At 33.5% G+C, this 14,955-nt stretch overlaps 1 protein-coding gene across 1 annotated transcript; it reads right to left on the bottom strand.

The window, feature by feature from the left end:
• Positions 1–1,358: 1,358 nt before the first annotated feature.
• LOC141528311 (uncharacterized) lies at positions 1,359–2,868 on the bottom strand. Its single transcript, XM_074244295.1, has 2 exons — positions 1,707–2,868; positions 1,359–1,592 (listed from the first exon to the last, which is right to left on the bottom strand). Exon 1 carries the CDS (start codon positions 2,708–2,710, stop codon positions 1,946–1,948), a length of 765 nt encoding a protein of 254 aa, XP_074100396.1. The 5' UTR covers positions 2,711–2,868; the 3' UTR covers positions 1,359–1,592; positions 1,707–1,945.
• Between the last annotated feature and the right edge of the window lie 12,087 nt (positions 2,869–14,955).

The following is a 14,955-nucleotide window of genomic DNA, read 5'->3' as shown; positions in this document are numbered from 1 at the left end:
AGATTCATAATAGAATAATTTATTTGTCACATGGAATTTATGGTTATAATTTTGACGAAAGTTATTGGGAAATAGACCATATATTGATACTCAAATTTCGAAGTTGATTTTATACGAGCGTATAATTAATTAATTAATTATTTAAAAATTAATTAAAATTTTTTAATATTTTATTTTTGCACTGGAAGTGCACTGGAAAAAAAAAAGCTATCAATGCGTGAGAAAAATTTTTATCGTTATGAAACAAGACCAAAAATTCTTGAATCGAGTAAAATTTAGATAAACCAAGAATAATTTCTTAGTTCAAATTTTATTGACTGTGTGTACATCAATTAACATTTTGTATTGAATAAAAATTTTTCTAGGAGTTGATTAAACTAAAAACCAATTTCAGATAAACCCTTACTGAGAGGTAATAAATGGTTTTGATTTGAGACAACAATACCTAAAACTTAACTTGTTTGTAGCAAAAAAATTAAGCAATCATACGCCATCTATCAAAAATTTTCAACACTATCTTTGGTCAAAAAATTATACACATACATAGATGAACATCTCTGGTTACATATAGGCATATTAAGTCTTGTCAGAATAGACTCGAAAAAAAAACGTGCGGTAAGGGCAACTATTCTTGGAGTTGGATTTATTACACGTTAATTTACGACATGGTTAATTTTTATAACAGATTATGTAAGAAGATGCTAGGGCGTATTAAAAATCATATGGTATATCAGGCCATATGAGGCTATATATTAGAATGGGCCAAAAAATCGACTACTTTTTAACTTCCCGCCAAGAAAATAAAAGATTTTCAAAAATCAGGAAGTTATTGTTTTCACCCCGTTTTGCAAAAATAGAGTTTTCATCAGATCTCGACATTTTAAGGCCATCGGAAGCTTCCCTGATGACCCCCGCAATGTTGTCACCGCGCGCGCGCGCGTGTGTGTGTGTGTGTGTGTGTGTGTGTGTGTGTGTGTGGATGTAAACCTCTCATAACTTTTGAACGGCTTGACCGATTCTATCGCGGTTGACGCCAATCGAAAGGGCTTGACCAAACTTAAATTTTGAATACACTTTGAACCGATTCGGACCAGTAAATTTTGAGAAATCTAAAAAAAAACTACAAAACAAATTTTTTTCAAATGTAGTTCTTTTGGAATTACTTTCAAACGGCTGCACCGATCGATTCTAAAAACTAATCAGCTCTTAACATTAAAAATCCACGTCGATCGCCACCAGCCCGGTTAAAATCGGTTAATTTGTTTGTGAGTTATCGTTGTCGAAAGAAAACTGAGAAAAGTGTTTTTTCGGAATAACTTCGAAATGCTGAGTTCGATCAATGTGAACTTAAGGGGCACACCTAGTGTAACGGCCTAAAAAAAACGTGATTTTTGGGAATTTTTATTAAAAAAAATACTTTATCAATTATTTTAAAATTTTAAGAATATATTTATACATGTTTTAAGAATACATAATGAAATTTTTGAAGAAAAAAATTAAATATTTTTTAAGTTATCGTCGATCTCTAACGGCGCGAAAAAAAAAAGGTCCTTCACTGCTGCAGTGATTCCGGCCTTCTCCGTGGATGAAATCTAAAAAAAAATATCTCGTTTAACTAGATAATATTGTCTGTACAATGACCTACGATAAAAAAAAATCAAAAATTGACAATATGGCGGCGTTTTAAAAAAATAGTCGAATTTTACCTAAAATTTTGGTCGTTTGTGGCCTGCGAAAATTCGATTTTTGATCAGATCAAAAAATCGATAGGTCATTGTACGGAGAACTATATATAGAACATGTAAAAAAAATTCGATAGTGATCGGATCATTTGTTTTTGAGTAATCACTGCAGCAAATTCGGAAAATGCTGTTTCGAGAAAAACGCGTTTAAAGATAAAATGATCGTTTCCACTGTTATAAGTGGTTTAAAATCATATTTACAGTTAATCTGCTATTCCAGGGCCATATAATACACCTTCCTCTTCTTCGAAAAGGGCTTGTTCAGCTGAAGAAGCTTTTCTTCGAGATGATCGACCTTCTTTTGAAGAAGCCCTTTGGCGATAATCAGCGATTCGTATTCTCGTGTCGTCCTTAAGAGCCGCAAAATCTCTTGCTGCAGGTCCAACTATCACTCCCATTACATTGAATATCTTCAAAATTGACGAATAACCGTCATTAAATATTGCAGTTGCAAAATTATTTGACAATTCAATAGTTTTGAAGCCATTATGAAGATGCTTGGGTGAAAAGTGCCAAAGTAAACCGTTGTAGCTTTCATTGTTGTTTTGAGTATTGTTACCTTTACATCTATCAAGCAATTCATATCGAGATAAGTCTTCATAAATAGGTTTTATAGCTTCTTGTACTTCTGGATCCAGTGGGAGGTAATCGTGTTTAAATGTACTAGTGATTCCTTCAGCTTCCGCGCGGCGATAAGCGCACCAACTTTCAGCGCCTTCTGGACAATTTTTATGATTTGGGTTTTTGTCAGTTGAACAGAAATGATAAAATGTTGCCCAGATTGCTTTATACATTTCATCTACATTATCTTGATTCCTCATAATTGCTAAACCATAATATTTTTGGAGTTTATTTATAAAATTTACAGTTAACTTTTGTGATGTTTTACTTTTTCCTCCTAATTTCTTATTAATGTTCTTTACACTTCGGCAACGTGTTCCCATTCTTTTTTCACATGTAGATAGCATTCCAATTTAGCAACAGGAATATCATAAGGATTCAAATCTATAAGTCCTTTGTGGGTAGCGCTATCACCATCACCAATATAGCGGGTATATTTTACACCATATTTACTAATGGAACGACCAAACATGTCTTTTACACTATCCACTTCCATTTTTGAGGCAGATCCTTTATGATTGGCTTCACATTCTTCATCGTGTAATGATAGCCATTCCTCATAATCTTCAGGTTCGCTATCTTTTTTTTTCTTCCAAAAACACAACTCTGACAATATGTAGATTTTACGCATGAATCAAGAATTTTCTTGCTGTATTTTCCTGCCAGCGTAACTACTCCAAAACGGGAAGTATGGCCACGTTTTTTCCAGGTACCATCGCCGCTAACAGTCAAATTTGTCTCCGAATTTTCTTTCTTTAATGTAAGCTCTTTTTCTTCATTTATAGCTTGCTGCATACTGAGCTTACAAACAGTTTCGGCTGCAATCTGTAAATTCGTAAAACATCCCGCAAAAGTTTGGTCGTAAAATTTGCATGCTAAATCCATTAATCCACAGAAAAAATTTATCCCATTTATTCCGATGCCCAATAGACGCATCACAGCAACAATACGTTTATTTATTTCAAATGCGTTATTAATCATTGGTCCAGAATTAATATACGAATTGCCACATTCACAAATAATAGCAATTTTGAACCCTAGACCTCTTGAACTTGCTTGATTGAAAGTAACTTTTTTTTGACAGGTTTTACACACCACTAAATTACTAATTGCACTAAAAACTGATAAAAATTGCAAAATACAATATCCATGAGATGGGTCAATCACAACATTATTGTCATTATTTTGTAATAACTTTTCTGCGGACGTACTGGTATTCGCAGTAGATTGCTCAAATGTAAATCTATTTCCGGTAAACTTGCGTTTTTTCGCAATTGATCGATGCTTAGGAACATTGTGAGTTCCTTTTTTATTTGAATATGAAGATTGATCACTCATTTTCAAGAAAATAGCACGTGTAAAATTATGATGCGCTCGATACAACGATCACAATGAGACTAAATGTGTCTGGCTCCGAAAATAATTTACGTGGCAGTAAACGAAAAATTTCTAGAAATTTCTAGAAATTATTATAATGATATATTTTTGTATACCTGAGAGCCAACAATAGAAACTGGAATCGTGTTATAGGGGCTGGAAGAGACAGTAGACTCTGAACAATACTTCAGGTACGTTTCGCAGCTAATGACACTCTAGCTACCAAGCGGCTGCTCTTTAAAATGTTATAACTCAAAAACTATTTGAGATATCGATTTGAAATTTTAATATGTTATTTTTAAAGGTGTAATCTACCGAAATATGAAAAAAAATCGACTTTTTCGAAATTTCACACTAGGTGTGCCCCTTAAAGATTTCCCATGAGGCTTGAAAAACTGCCTCGAATGCCGTCAACCGCGTGAAAATCGGTTCATTCATTCAAAAATTATTGCGGTTTAAAAATTCAAAAAATTGTGTTTTCTTAAACTTCTATCAGACTTTTGAGCTTGGAAAGCTCAAAACTACATCAAAATTATATTTTTGAGCTCTTCGTGTTTAAAAACTTAATAAGCGCAATTTTGAGCGCTTAATTACGAAAGTAGCGGGAAGTTGCAAGGATAGCCTTCAAGGTCAACCCTTTTTCTAATTTTTTTAACATAACTCCGACATTTTTTGGAATATCTTTCGAACAGCTCTACCGATCAATTTCAAAAACTTATCAGCTTTAATTTGAAAAAACTACGTCGATTGCCACCAAGCCGGTCAAAACCGGTCGATTTATACGAGAGATATCGTGAACAAAATAAAACCAAAAAAATCGTTTTTTTCGGAGTTACTCTGAAATTCCTTAATTGATTAATTCAAGCTCAGAAATCCGTTATGAGACTGAAAGAACTGGCTTGAATGCCGCTAACCGTGTGTTTTTTTAAACTATATCAAAAATATTATTTGGGATAACAAAAACAAAATGTTGTACGAGTTTGAGCCTTGAATATTAATATTAAGAGGTTTATCATCAAAATTTTTGATTTTTTTTTCAATAGTGGGATTTCGTCTCATAACTTCTAAGCCATCGAGGTAAATTAAATTGACGAAAAAACAGTCTTTTAAGAGAATTTAATGTTCTACAAAAAAAACTGATTAAAATATTTTGTCAGATGAACCGTTTTCTCATAACCATGCCTTGAAAATTAGTATGATTTCACACTTTGATTTTTTAAATTTGGAATTTTGTAATTCACTTAAGAATCAGTATCAGGAAATAAATTTAATAGAGCTTCGTGAAGGGAATTCAATCCTTTACGAAAAATCTATACATCGATATAGTTTGAAAAAAAAAAAATAGTTGATTTTTTTGGCCCAGCCTACTGTATTATATATAGACACAAAATTTTATGCCGTAGCCAATTATGGACAAAAAAGTTTGTGATATATCGCAACAAATGGATACATCAGGCCGGATCATGGAATTTTTTTCGAGAATAGTATAAAAATAAAAGGAAGGAATGGGAAATTGTTTTAGGAAAAAAATTAGATTTTCCTCATTTTCTGGGGTAACAATAAATGAAATAGTGTCTTTAACACGGTAATAATACTATAGTTTATCTTTTCGAAAGGTTTCTCTGGTAATCCTGGAGGACGAGGTCACTCGGCACATTAGTCAAATCTTATTAACAACTTTTACTTCGATGATGAGAAAAAGTTTAAGTAAATCAGAGTGTTGGTGCTAGCCAAAGTTGAATCAGTGAAATAAGATTAAATTTATTGTGTGATTATAGTTTAAGGTGTTGGCTAGTAAATTTATTCGTTTAGTTCTTCTGAATGGATTTTTATCGAATTTTGTTCAGATGCTCAAATATGTAACTCGAACAAACAAATTGAATTAACCGTTGATGTTGACACGGCTACTCTTTGCATAGGGCAGAAGGTAAAGAAGTATCATGCGATTGATACTGTAAATACTTCGGTGTATCAAAGGACTTATTTTTTTTTTCATCGAAGTTTTTAACTTCCCGCTAAAAGAATTAAAGATTTTCCAAAATCGGAAAGTTATTAGTTTCATCTCGTTTTGCAGAAATAGAGTTTTCTTCAGATCTCGACATTTTAAGGGCACAGGAAGCTTCCCTGACTGCTTCCGCGATGTTGTCACTATGTGTGTGTGTGTGTGTGTGTGTGTGTGTGTGTGTGTGTGTGTGTGTGTGTGTGTGTGTGTGTGTGTGTGTGTGTGTGTGTTCGATTAATCTAAACTTAAAAATTCTTTATAAAGCTTAGAAAACTGCGTCAAATGCCGTCAACCGCGTGAAAATCGTTTGATTCTTTCAAAAATTATTGCGGTTTGAAAATTCAAAAAATAGTGTTCTATGAAACTTCTATCAGAATTTTGAGTTCGAAGATCTTAAAAACAGAGAAAAGGTATCTCTTTGAGCTCGGAACGTTCAAAATAACACATAAATTGTATTTTTGAGCTCGAAAAGGTTAAAAACGTTATAAGTGCAATTTTAAGCGTCTAGGTATGGAATTAGCGGGAAGTTGCAAGGATGTTTTTCAGGAACAACCGTTTCCGAATTTTTTTTTTATAGAATTTGAATTAAACTTAATTCAAAAGTCTGTTATCGAATTTAAAAATTTTTAAGAGTAATTTTTTGTTGATTTTTGAAAATTCACATTTCAAGTAAATTTTTGAACCCTATTATTTTTGAAAATTCAAACCAAAACCAATTTTTTATACTTTTAATTTCTAAGCAGCATGATGGCCGAGCGGACTTAGTCATTAGTTCGTTCGTACATCATATCGTGAGGCGAGGGTTCGAGCCCCGACGATTATTGAATAGCTTCAACACTAACTGCCGGGAGTCACTCCAGTAGCTGAACTATATAGCATGGGTTTTCTCTGTGGTTTTTCCAATGTCACTATTCCAACACGATTAGAAAGAGGTGAGGAATAGGATGAATGCAGTACAGGAACCACAAGTCAGCTCACAGTTGCATTGAGAATAGAATGTGCAAAATTTGAAAAATAAGGATGTGATTTTAAGAATATGTTGATAATAAAAAGAGTTACAAGAGAATGTGTTGATAATAAAAAGTGGAGAATAAGGAGTGAAATGGATGTACTGGGGTCCAATAAGTAGAGTATACACACAAGATGGCGGCACAGACGCTGCTAGCGACAGCTACCTTCTACTCAACCTTGTAAAAATATGCCCATTATAAACAAGTAAAATGAGAGTAATACTTGACAATTTTAAGAAATTTTTTTTTACTTTGTGAAAACTTAAAATTTGAATATTTGAAGTTTGTCCTGTTTTATAAAAATTTTATCCAATTTTTATAAAATACTTTAACTTTTTAGGCCAAAGTTTATTTCATAATTTTTTGAAACTAAAATTATAAAAGTATTTAAACTATAACATTTTTGGAACATTCATTTTTAATTTGTGAAAACTCAAATCAAAAGTAAATACTTTGATTACAATTTTTTAACGTTTTTAAATGAAAAATCAAGCCAATAAGAAAGATTTTCATTGAACCAGAACAAGGAATAAAAATAACAACCAATTTTTTATACTCACGCGTTTTTCCAAACTTTTCACATTTCGGCAGATGTACTGCGGTACAAAACGATTTGGAAGAAAATCGCGGCAATGTTTTGTTTATTCCTTCCAGCGGGTTTTCAGCTGTCTTCACTGAAATACATAGTTTGTATGGACATGTATGTGTTGGCGGTAAAAGTCCTTTTTTTATGCAGGATGCGGTGCAGGATGTATAGCTCATATCTGGCGAATAGACAAGATCAAGGTTGATTGATAGCCATATCAAGATACGGCTTACGGAACGTTCCGATGATAACCTCGAAAATAGAGGTACTTTGTGTCTTGAGAAAATTTTCATTCTAAAGGTTTTCGCTGAAAGCTTCGATCTTACCCCTGTCAATTGTCGAATTAAATTAATATTTCAACTTAAGAATAATTAGAGATTTATCGGTAATGGAAACCTTGGCTTGAAATTATAAAAAGGAAACTCTAGTTTGAACAAAAAATCTCGGAAGATAAATATTATATATTATAAAACATAAATTAACTCGAGGTCTAAAATATGCACTTTCCGTCGGATTAATTTGAGAAAAAGCCAGCTGTTTTATTCCATTTAAAAAGAACTTCTGCAAAAAATAAAGTTTAAAAAAGGCATAATTTTATTTATTTTTTTTCCTTAAAACGCTTCCGTTCGAGACAAAGAAATCTCAATGTTACGGAAATTAAATGGCTTGTTCTGAAAAAAGTATTGTATCTACTGTTGCTAGTATTGTCCTTTGACGCATTTTTATTTATTTAGTGATGAAATTTCAAGCATTAAGAAAAGAAGTTTTTTTTTTTTATTTTTTTAAATCAAAATGTAAATTTGTTTAGTCAAATATTGAAAAGTTTCATAAAACTAAAATATTGATGCTTTGAAAACTCGTTAATGATGAGAATAAAAATTATAGAATATTGACTAGAAAAAAATTACTTAAAATTTTACTCTTGTTTTAAAATATTCAGTTCTCCTTAAAATCAATTTTGAGTTTTTTCTTTTCTCAAAAATTTCTTTGAAAATACCAAAAATATTCAAATTTTTTTCATCTTCTATCGAAAGTAAGTTTCAATTACATTTCAGAGTGAGTTGAAATAAATAATTCTTTAATTTTCCCAATTTTTTAGGAGTTCTTTTGTATGGAGAAATTTTTTCTTAAACTAAAAATATAAAATTAAAAAAAAAATTAGAAAACGGATGACCCTGAAGGCTATTCCTGCAACTTCCCGATTATTCCATACCTAGGCGTTAAAAATTACAGTTATGACGTTTGTCAATCCTTCGAGCTCAAATACTCAACTTATGTGTTATTTTGAGTTCTTTGAGCTCAAAAGTCTGATAGAAGTTTAATATAAAACTATTCTTAAAATATTCAAATTGCAATTACTTTTTAATAAATAAATCGATTTTTACGCGGTTTGCAGCATTCGACGCAGGTTTTGAAATCCCATAGCTTACTTTTAAACACAAATTGATAAGACCAAAAATTTTGGAGTTGATTTTGAAGTTTTTGGAGAAGATCGACGTGGTTTTTTGAGCTTTCATAGTTATAACCTAGGTTAATTTTTATAACCTTTTACTACTCCCAACAGTAATAACGTTAAGGATCAAATTGAAAACTAGTTTAACGACATGAGTTCTCGTCGACTTGCTAATTCACGACATAAACTTCAAGCTCTTAGTGTTTTCCTCCTTTATTCCTCAATCACGTATAATATATATATATATATATATATATATATATATATATATATATATATATATATATATATATATATATATATATATATATATATATACACGAGATGATTTTCACATAATGGTTACCCGAGACGACGTTTAATCGAACCCCGTTAAGATACTTTCTCATTACATAGATCTACCTTCTACCTTCTGTCTTTTACTTCAACTTGTTACCTATATACATTCCCTATATATAGGCTGGTTTTTATCGTCTTTACTATGCAATAAATCAAATGACCTTTTGCATTCGACGATCTCGTACTCGGTCCTTTTTTTATTTTTATTTTAAATTCGTTTAAATACTCTTCAGAGTGACTCAGTACCGAGTACTTCTAATAATTGATACACTGGCATCCTCTTCCATTTTTTACGAATTAGGATTGAAAAAAAATTACATCTTCATACATAATGTTGATAAATTATTATTTAGCCAATAAAATACTTATACTTAAGCTCTGACTTACATATTTATGTTTTACATGAAAACAAAACATAAAAAAATTGATTTTTTTTTCTTACATAAACGTTCTTGAGCATGGTACGTTCTTTCTTTCATTTTTATTTGAGTTTCCTCATTTTGCTCCTCATATACCTACCACGTAGGACGCACATATATAAATACACAACATAGTTACACACACTTGTCATCACAACGGAACATCGATCGACCCGGTTACTCGGATCACATACACGACGTCGTGAAATCAAGAACTGTTGGTTTAATTCATTACATTTTATTCTTATTTCCGCAAAATACTCGATAAATATTTTTTTTTATCGAGTAAGTACATAGAGAGTCAATATTTTTTTTATACACTATTTATAAATTCCATAATAACAACAATACCACAAATTGTTTCCCATTAAAAAAATAATTCCATTCTTATTTCCTAATTATCGTTCCTTAATTCCTAATTATAATTTTTCTATTTACTAACTTAATGTCGTGTTCTTAATATTACAACAATAATTATTCAATACCAAGAGTTCTTTGTATCTTGAATTAATCCTATTTTTTCAAATCCAAGAATTTATTAAATAAATTTTAATCCATTTATTTTAGTCGAAGTTAATTTAATTTCGATATTTAAGTAATCTTAATTATTGTCTAAGTTATTTTCATTTAATTCAAACTATTTTATTTAATACATTTTAAAACGGTAAAATTTTACTGAATTTTACTTCCCTTGTAAACGTAAAGTTTTGACAAAAGTTATTTCTTTGTAAGCCGAGAGATTTTATTTTATTTTAAAATTGAACTAAGACTTTAGTCTCGACCTTGAGTGTCCTCTACTCAGAGTTTTAGCATGGGACAAAATGGCTGACTCTCTCTCTCTCTCTCTCGGTCTTGCGTCTCGGTCACACAACTTTTGACGATTTTTCTTATGAACGAAATTTTACCAATATTTTATTCTTTACTTTTAACTAATTAATTTAAACAAACATTTTAACGATTATTATCTAGTTCTAATTTTTACTGTTGTTTTATTTTATGCAATTCAAATTTATTCCAAATTATTTAATGAACTATTTCCTGATTTTAATTTAATTTTAATTCTGCTGATTTTACTGAAACGTTTTACTGAGAGATTTTAATGAATTAATTTTAGTGTTCATTAAATTTTGTCTTAAATAATTTCAGTTGCGGTTTACTCAATTTCAATGTTACTGACTTAAGCCAAATCATTAATTACACGATTACTAATAATTATTATTTTACCCATGACATGAAAATCTGAGATCAATAACCCGAAATATGTTTCTAGTATTATTAAACCAGATAGGCCTATGTGTATAGTTAACAACCTGACATGGATCAGTTAAATTTCCTGAACAAATTAATTAACCCGAAATAGGTCCTAGTATTATTAATTAATTGTTTTATAATTTTTCCAATCTCAATTCTAAATTTGATTTTACTTACTTATTTCACTCTAGAAATAAGGCTCAGATAATTTGTTATTAAAGATTATTATTAATTGTCGAGTCGACCCCGTCGTTAGTAAGGGCTATTCGTAGTAGAGTACCTGTCCCGAAAGCCACTCGTTTGTGTCCTCGAATTGGCCAGTAGTGATTTAAAATTGTAATTGTATTTTTCGATATAATCTGACTGAAGAATTCGGGTATGCCTTAGTTTAAATTGTTAGATAAAATTTCTATTGCACAGATAAAATTCTGGTTTCATAATTAACGTCGTCGTAATATAACCAAATAGTCTATTGAAAATCAAGACTAATTATTAATAACTATCCGCGACATTATTATTATTATTATTTTTATTATACAGTCCATCCAGCTAAGAAATTCGGCTCTGGACTTAGTTTTAAGCAACTTGTTTTGAACAAATATTCGTTTATATTATTGTTAATTTTTCGTGATATATAAAATTACTTTTGCTCCTTTTCTCTCTTAACATCATTGTATTATTTATTATACACACACACAAAACCCGTGTCGGGCTTGGTGGATCCCGCATCGGGCGCCTTCCCAGATGGCGGATAGGGGAATGCCTGGCAGTAATGTCAGGTACCGAGGAAATAAAATACTCGGGTTGGACCAAAACCTAGCAAAAGATGATATGGAAATGTGAGAATAATTTCAAACATCGTTTACAGTACAGGGGTTGGATACCCCAGTGCCAGCGAAGGAAGGTGTGCAAACGGGCCTGAACTCGCCGTTATCAAGCGACCCCGGACACCGGAGTGGACCCCATGGCTCCGCAATCTAAGAATGCTACAGAGAGCACGAAAACAGCTCAGATGGAAGACGATGGAAAGCCAATAAAAGTTCCTCCAAAAAGTGGAGAACTTTTTGCTCCCATCAATATTCAAATTCACCGAGGAAGGATTAACTCTGCACCGACCCCTACCGGCCAACAGTCGCCAATGGAGAGGCTCGGTAGCAAAATTGACGAATTTACCAACTTCATAAAAGACAAGAAGAATTTCTATCATGAAATTAGAAAATTGGTTACGTCTATTGGTACGGCATATAGGCTGGCCAATAAAACACCAATGACGTCAGCGATAACCACCCAAACATCTCCATGAATGACTCCAAAACCACAGCCAATCTTGGTCAGTCCTGAGAAACTGCTACCGCAGAGAAAGCACAACAACAAGAAGAGGCAGCTTTCCACGCCCAGCCCATCCTCAGTAAGTGACAATCCAGCCCAGAAGAAGACTGCCCGAGAGGGCACATGGGTCAAAGTGACTCGGCAACAAAAAAGAAAGAAGAACACCAAACAGTGGCTCCCTCGACTAAAGCTCTACAACAACAACCAAGTGAGGGTAGCTTTAAAAAACCGAAGAGACGGAAGACAAGAACTAAGGATGTCTTGGTTCAACCAGTAGAAAGCCGAACATATGCCGATCTCCAAAAAGAAATCCAAACCAAGGTAAAACTTGTCGAGACGGGCGTAGACATAAAGTCTATAAAACGGACGAAACGCGGAGACGTTCTCCTCAAAATGGCTCGAAAGACCAAAGATAGCAGTGTTTTTATCGAAGCGGTAAAGTCAGCCACTGCTAATATCGGTACGGTTAAGACGCTATTACCAATAACGACGATCGAGATCCTCAACCTAGACGAAATATCTACTGGAGGAGACGTCCGCGTAGCACAAACGTGAATTCGTCAACAGCCTGGAGATCAAACGGGTAAATCTGACAAAACCCACACCACGAGGCAATCGAGCAGCCTTCTGCGAGATAGATGAGACCAGCGCGATTAAGGCCCTTGACAAGATACGTATGAAGATCGGCTGGGTAAACTGCCGTATAAGTCCAGTTGTAAATGTAACCCGCTGATTAAATGTTTTGGTTTTGGACACGAAACACGTCAGTGTGCGGGACCAGACAGAAGCAGGTGCTGCTAAAAATGTGGCGGAGAAAACCACAAGGCCGTAAACTGCACGGAGAAGCCAAAATGCTTCCTTTGCATTTTGGATAAAGATGCCCCGGACGGCTTATATCATATTTCTGGCACTTGACGAAGCCACGAGAAGGCAGAAATGACACACATACTGCAAGGCAACTTGAATAGGTGCGCTTTGGCGTAAAACCTGCTGCGCCAGCGCGTCTTTAAAAATAAAATCGACATCTGTCTTATCTGCGAGCAATATCTAAATATCGAAGGAAAAACATGGTTCGCACATAAATCCGACACAGTAGCTATCTGGATAGCAAACTCGAAAAAGGTCACTGTCAACAACAATGGAGCGGAGCAGGCTTTGGCTGGATTGAGACACCCTCGAGCTACTTGATGAGTGTCTACCTTTCACCCAACAAAGGGATTAGTGTGTTTCGCCAAAAGTTGGCAAACATAGAGGACACCATCGGCAAGCTTGACGGCGATGTCATCGTAGCTGGTGATTTCAACGCCAAATCGGCTAATTTCCACATTTGATAATTGTTTCCATCTAACTTCATAAGATTTGCTGTTTCTTTCTCAGCCATCTTAACACAATTACACTTCACCAACAATAAACTAAAGTCACCTAGCAAACAATAAACTACTTAAACTCTTACACTTATAACTTCACTGTATCAGTCAACAATTATCTTTCACTTTGCGCAGTGGAAGCGTGCTGGGCCCATAACCTGTTAGAAATAACTACTCAGGTATTGTTTAATTATTGTTTATTGATACAAAGTAAAAATAAGTATATTAATTAATATTAAATTAGCTTCACACTGAATTTAACTCAACGAACAATATTAAACGAGTTTAAGTTGACAGAAATACAATGTTAAATTATTTGCAATAAAATGATTCTAAATTTGGACAATTAACACTTGATGGTGAAAGAGTTCAGCTCAACTAACTATAACAGAAAAATTATTAGTTACATCTAGTACCCTCAGTACTCAGTATACTCCCACTACTTCATTAAGGGTCAAGGGATAGTGGAAACATTACCAGGTATACTGAATAGAGGACTTTACAGTGAACTGTATACTATACAAACATGTATACATAAATCAAGTATACTAAATACAGTGACGTTGTCCTGTACAACTTTTCTCTAAAAAATAAATCTAAATATTAATTCCAACAGATTGGACTACGACTTTTAGTTTCTTAATCGTAAAGGGTGTTACGTCAGCTCAGAGTTGTTTGGGTCGATGACGTCGACATGCCCAGAGATTTGTTAGTCAGCCTATATGCCGTACTGATGGAGGTAACCAATTTTTTGATCTCATAGTGGAGATTCTTATCGTCTTTGATGGAGTCAGCTAACTCTTCGACCTTGCTTCTAAGCCGCTCCGTTGGCAACTGTTGGCCAGTAATGGTTGGCAGAGTTAATCATTCCTCAGTAGGTTTGAATATTGACGGGAGCAAAAGGTCCTCCACTTTTTGGAGGAAATTTTATTGGCTGTCCATCTTCTTTCATCGGGACTGTTTTCGTGCTCCCAATAGCATTCTTAGATTGCGGAGTCATAGGGTCCACTCCGCTGCCCGAATAACGGTCGCTTGTAAGTAGGTTGAGTTCCGGCCAGATTGTACGCCTTCTCTTGCCGGCACTGGGATATCCATCCCCTGTACTGTAAACGATGTTTGAAATTGTTCTTACATTTCCATATCATCTTTTGCTAGGTTTTGGTCCAACCCGAGTATTCTTATTTTATTTCCTCGATACCCGATGTATCTGGCTAGCAGAGATGTATGGATGGATGTATGTATGTTTGAATGTATGTATGTATGTGTTCGTGAGTAATCGTTGTCGAAAGAAAAACAAAAAAAAGTCTTTTTTTCGGAATTACTTTGAAATTACTTGTTAGATTAATTTGAACTTAAAACTTCTTGAAAAGGCTTTGAAAAGTGCGTCGAATCCCGTGAACCGCATGAACATCGGTCTATTCATTCAAAAGTATTTTAATTAAAAAATAATATAATAATG

Source organism: Cotesia typhae, unplaced genomic scaffold (genome assembly GCF_013202065.1).
Source record: "Cotesia typhae breed Kobodo isofemale line unplaced genomic scaffold, CoteBio_Ctyphae contig_43, whole genome shotgun sequence".
Taxonomy (NCBI): Eukaryota; Metazoa; Arthropoda; class Insecta; order Hymenoptera; family Braconidae; genus Cotesia; species Cotesia typhae.
The sequence above is the reverse complement of the archived record's forward strand: the minus strand, read 5'-3'. Positions and strand labels throughout refer to the sequence as shown.

Coding starts and splice junctions, on each gene's coding strand:
- LOC141528311 (XM_074244295.1), bottom strand. CDS start 2,710: ATGCTATCTACATGTGAAAAAAGAATGGGAACACGTTGCCGAAGTGTA.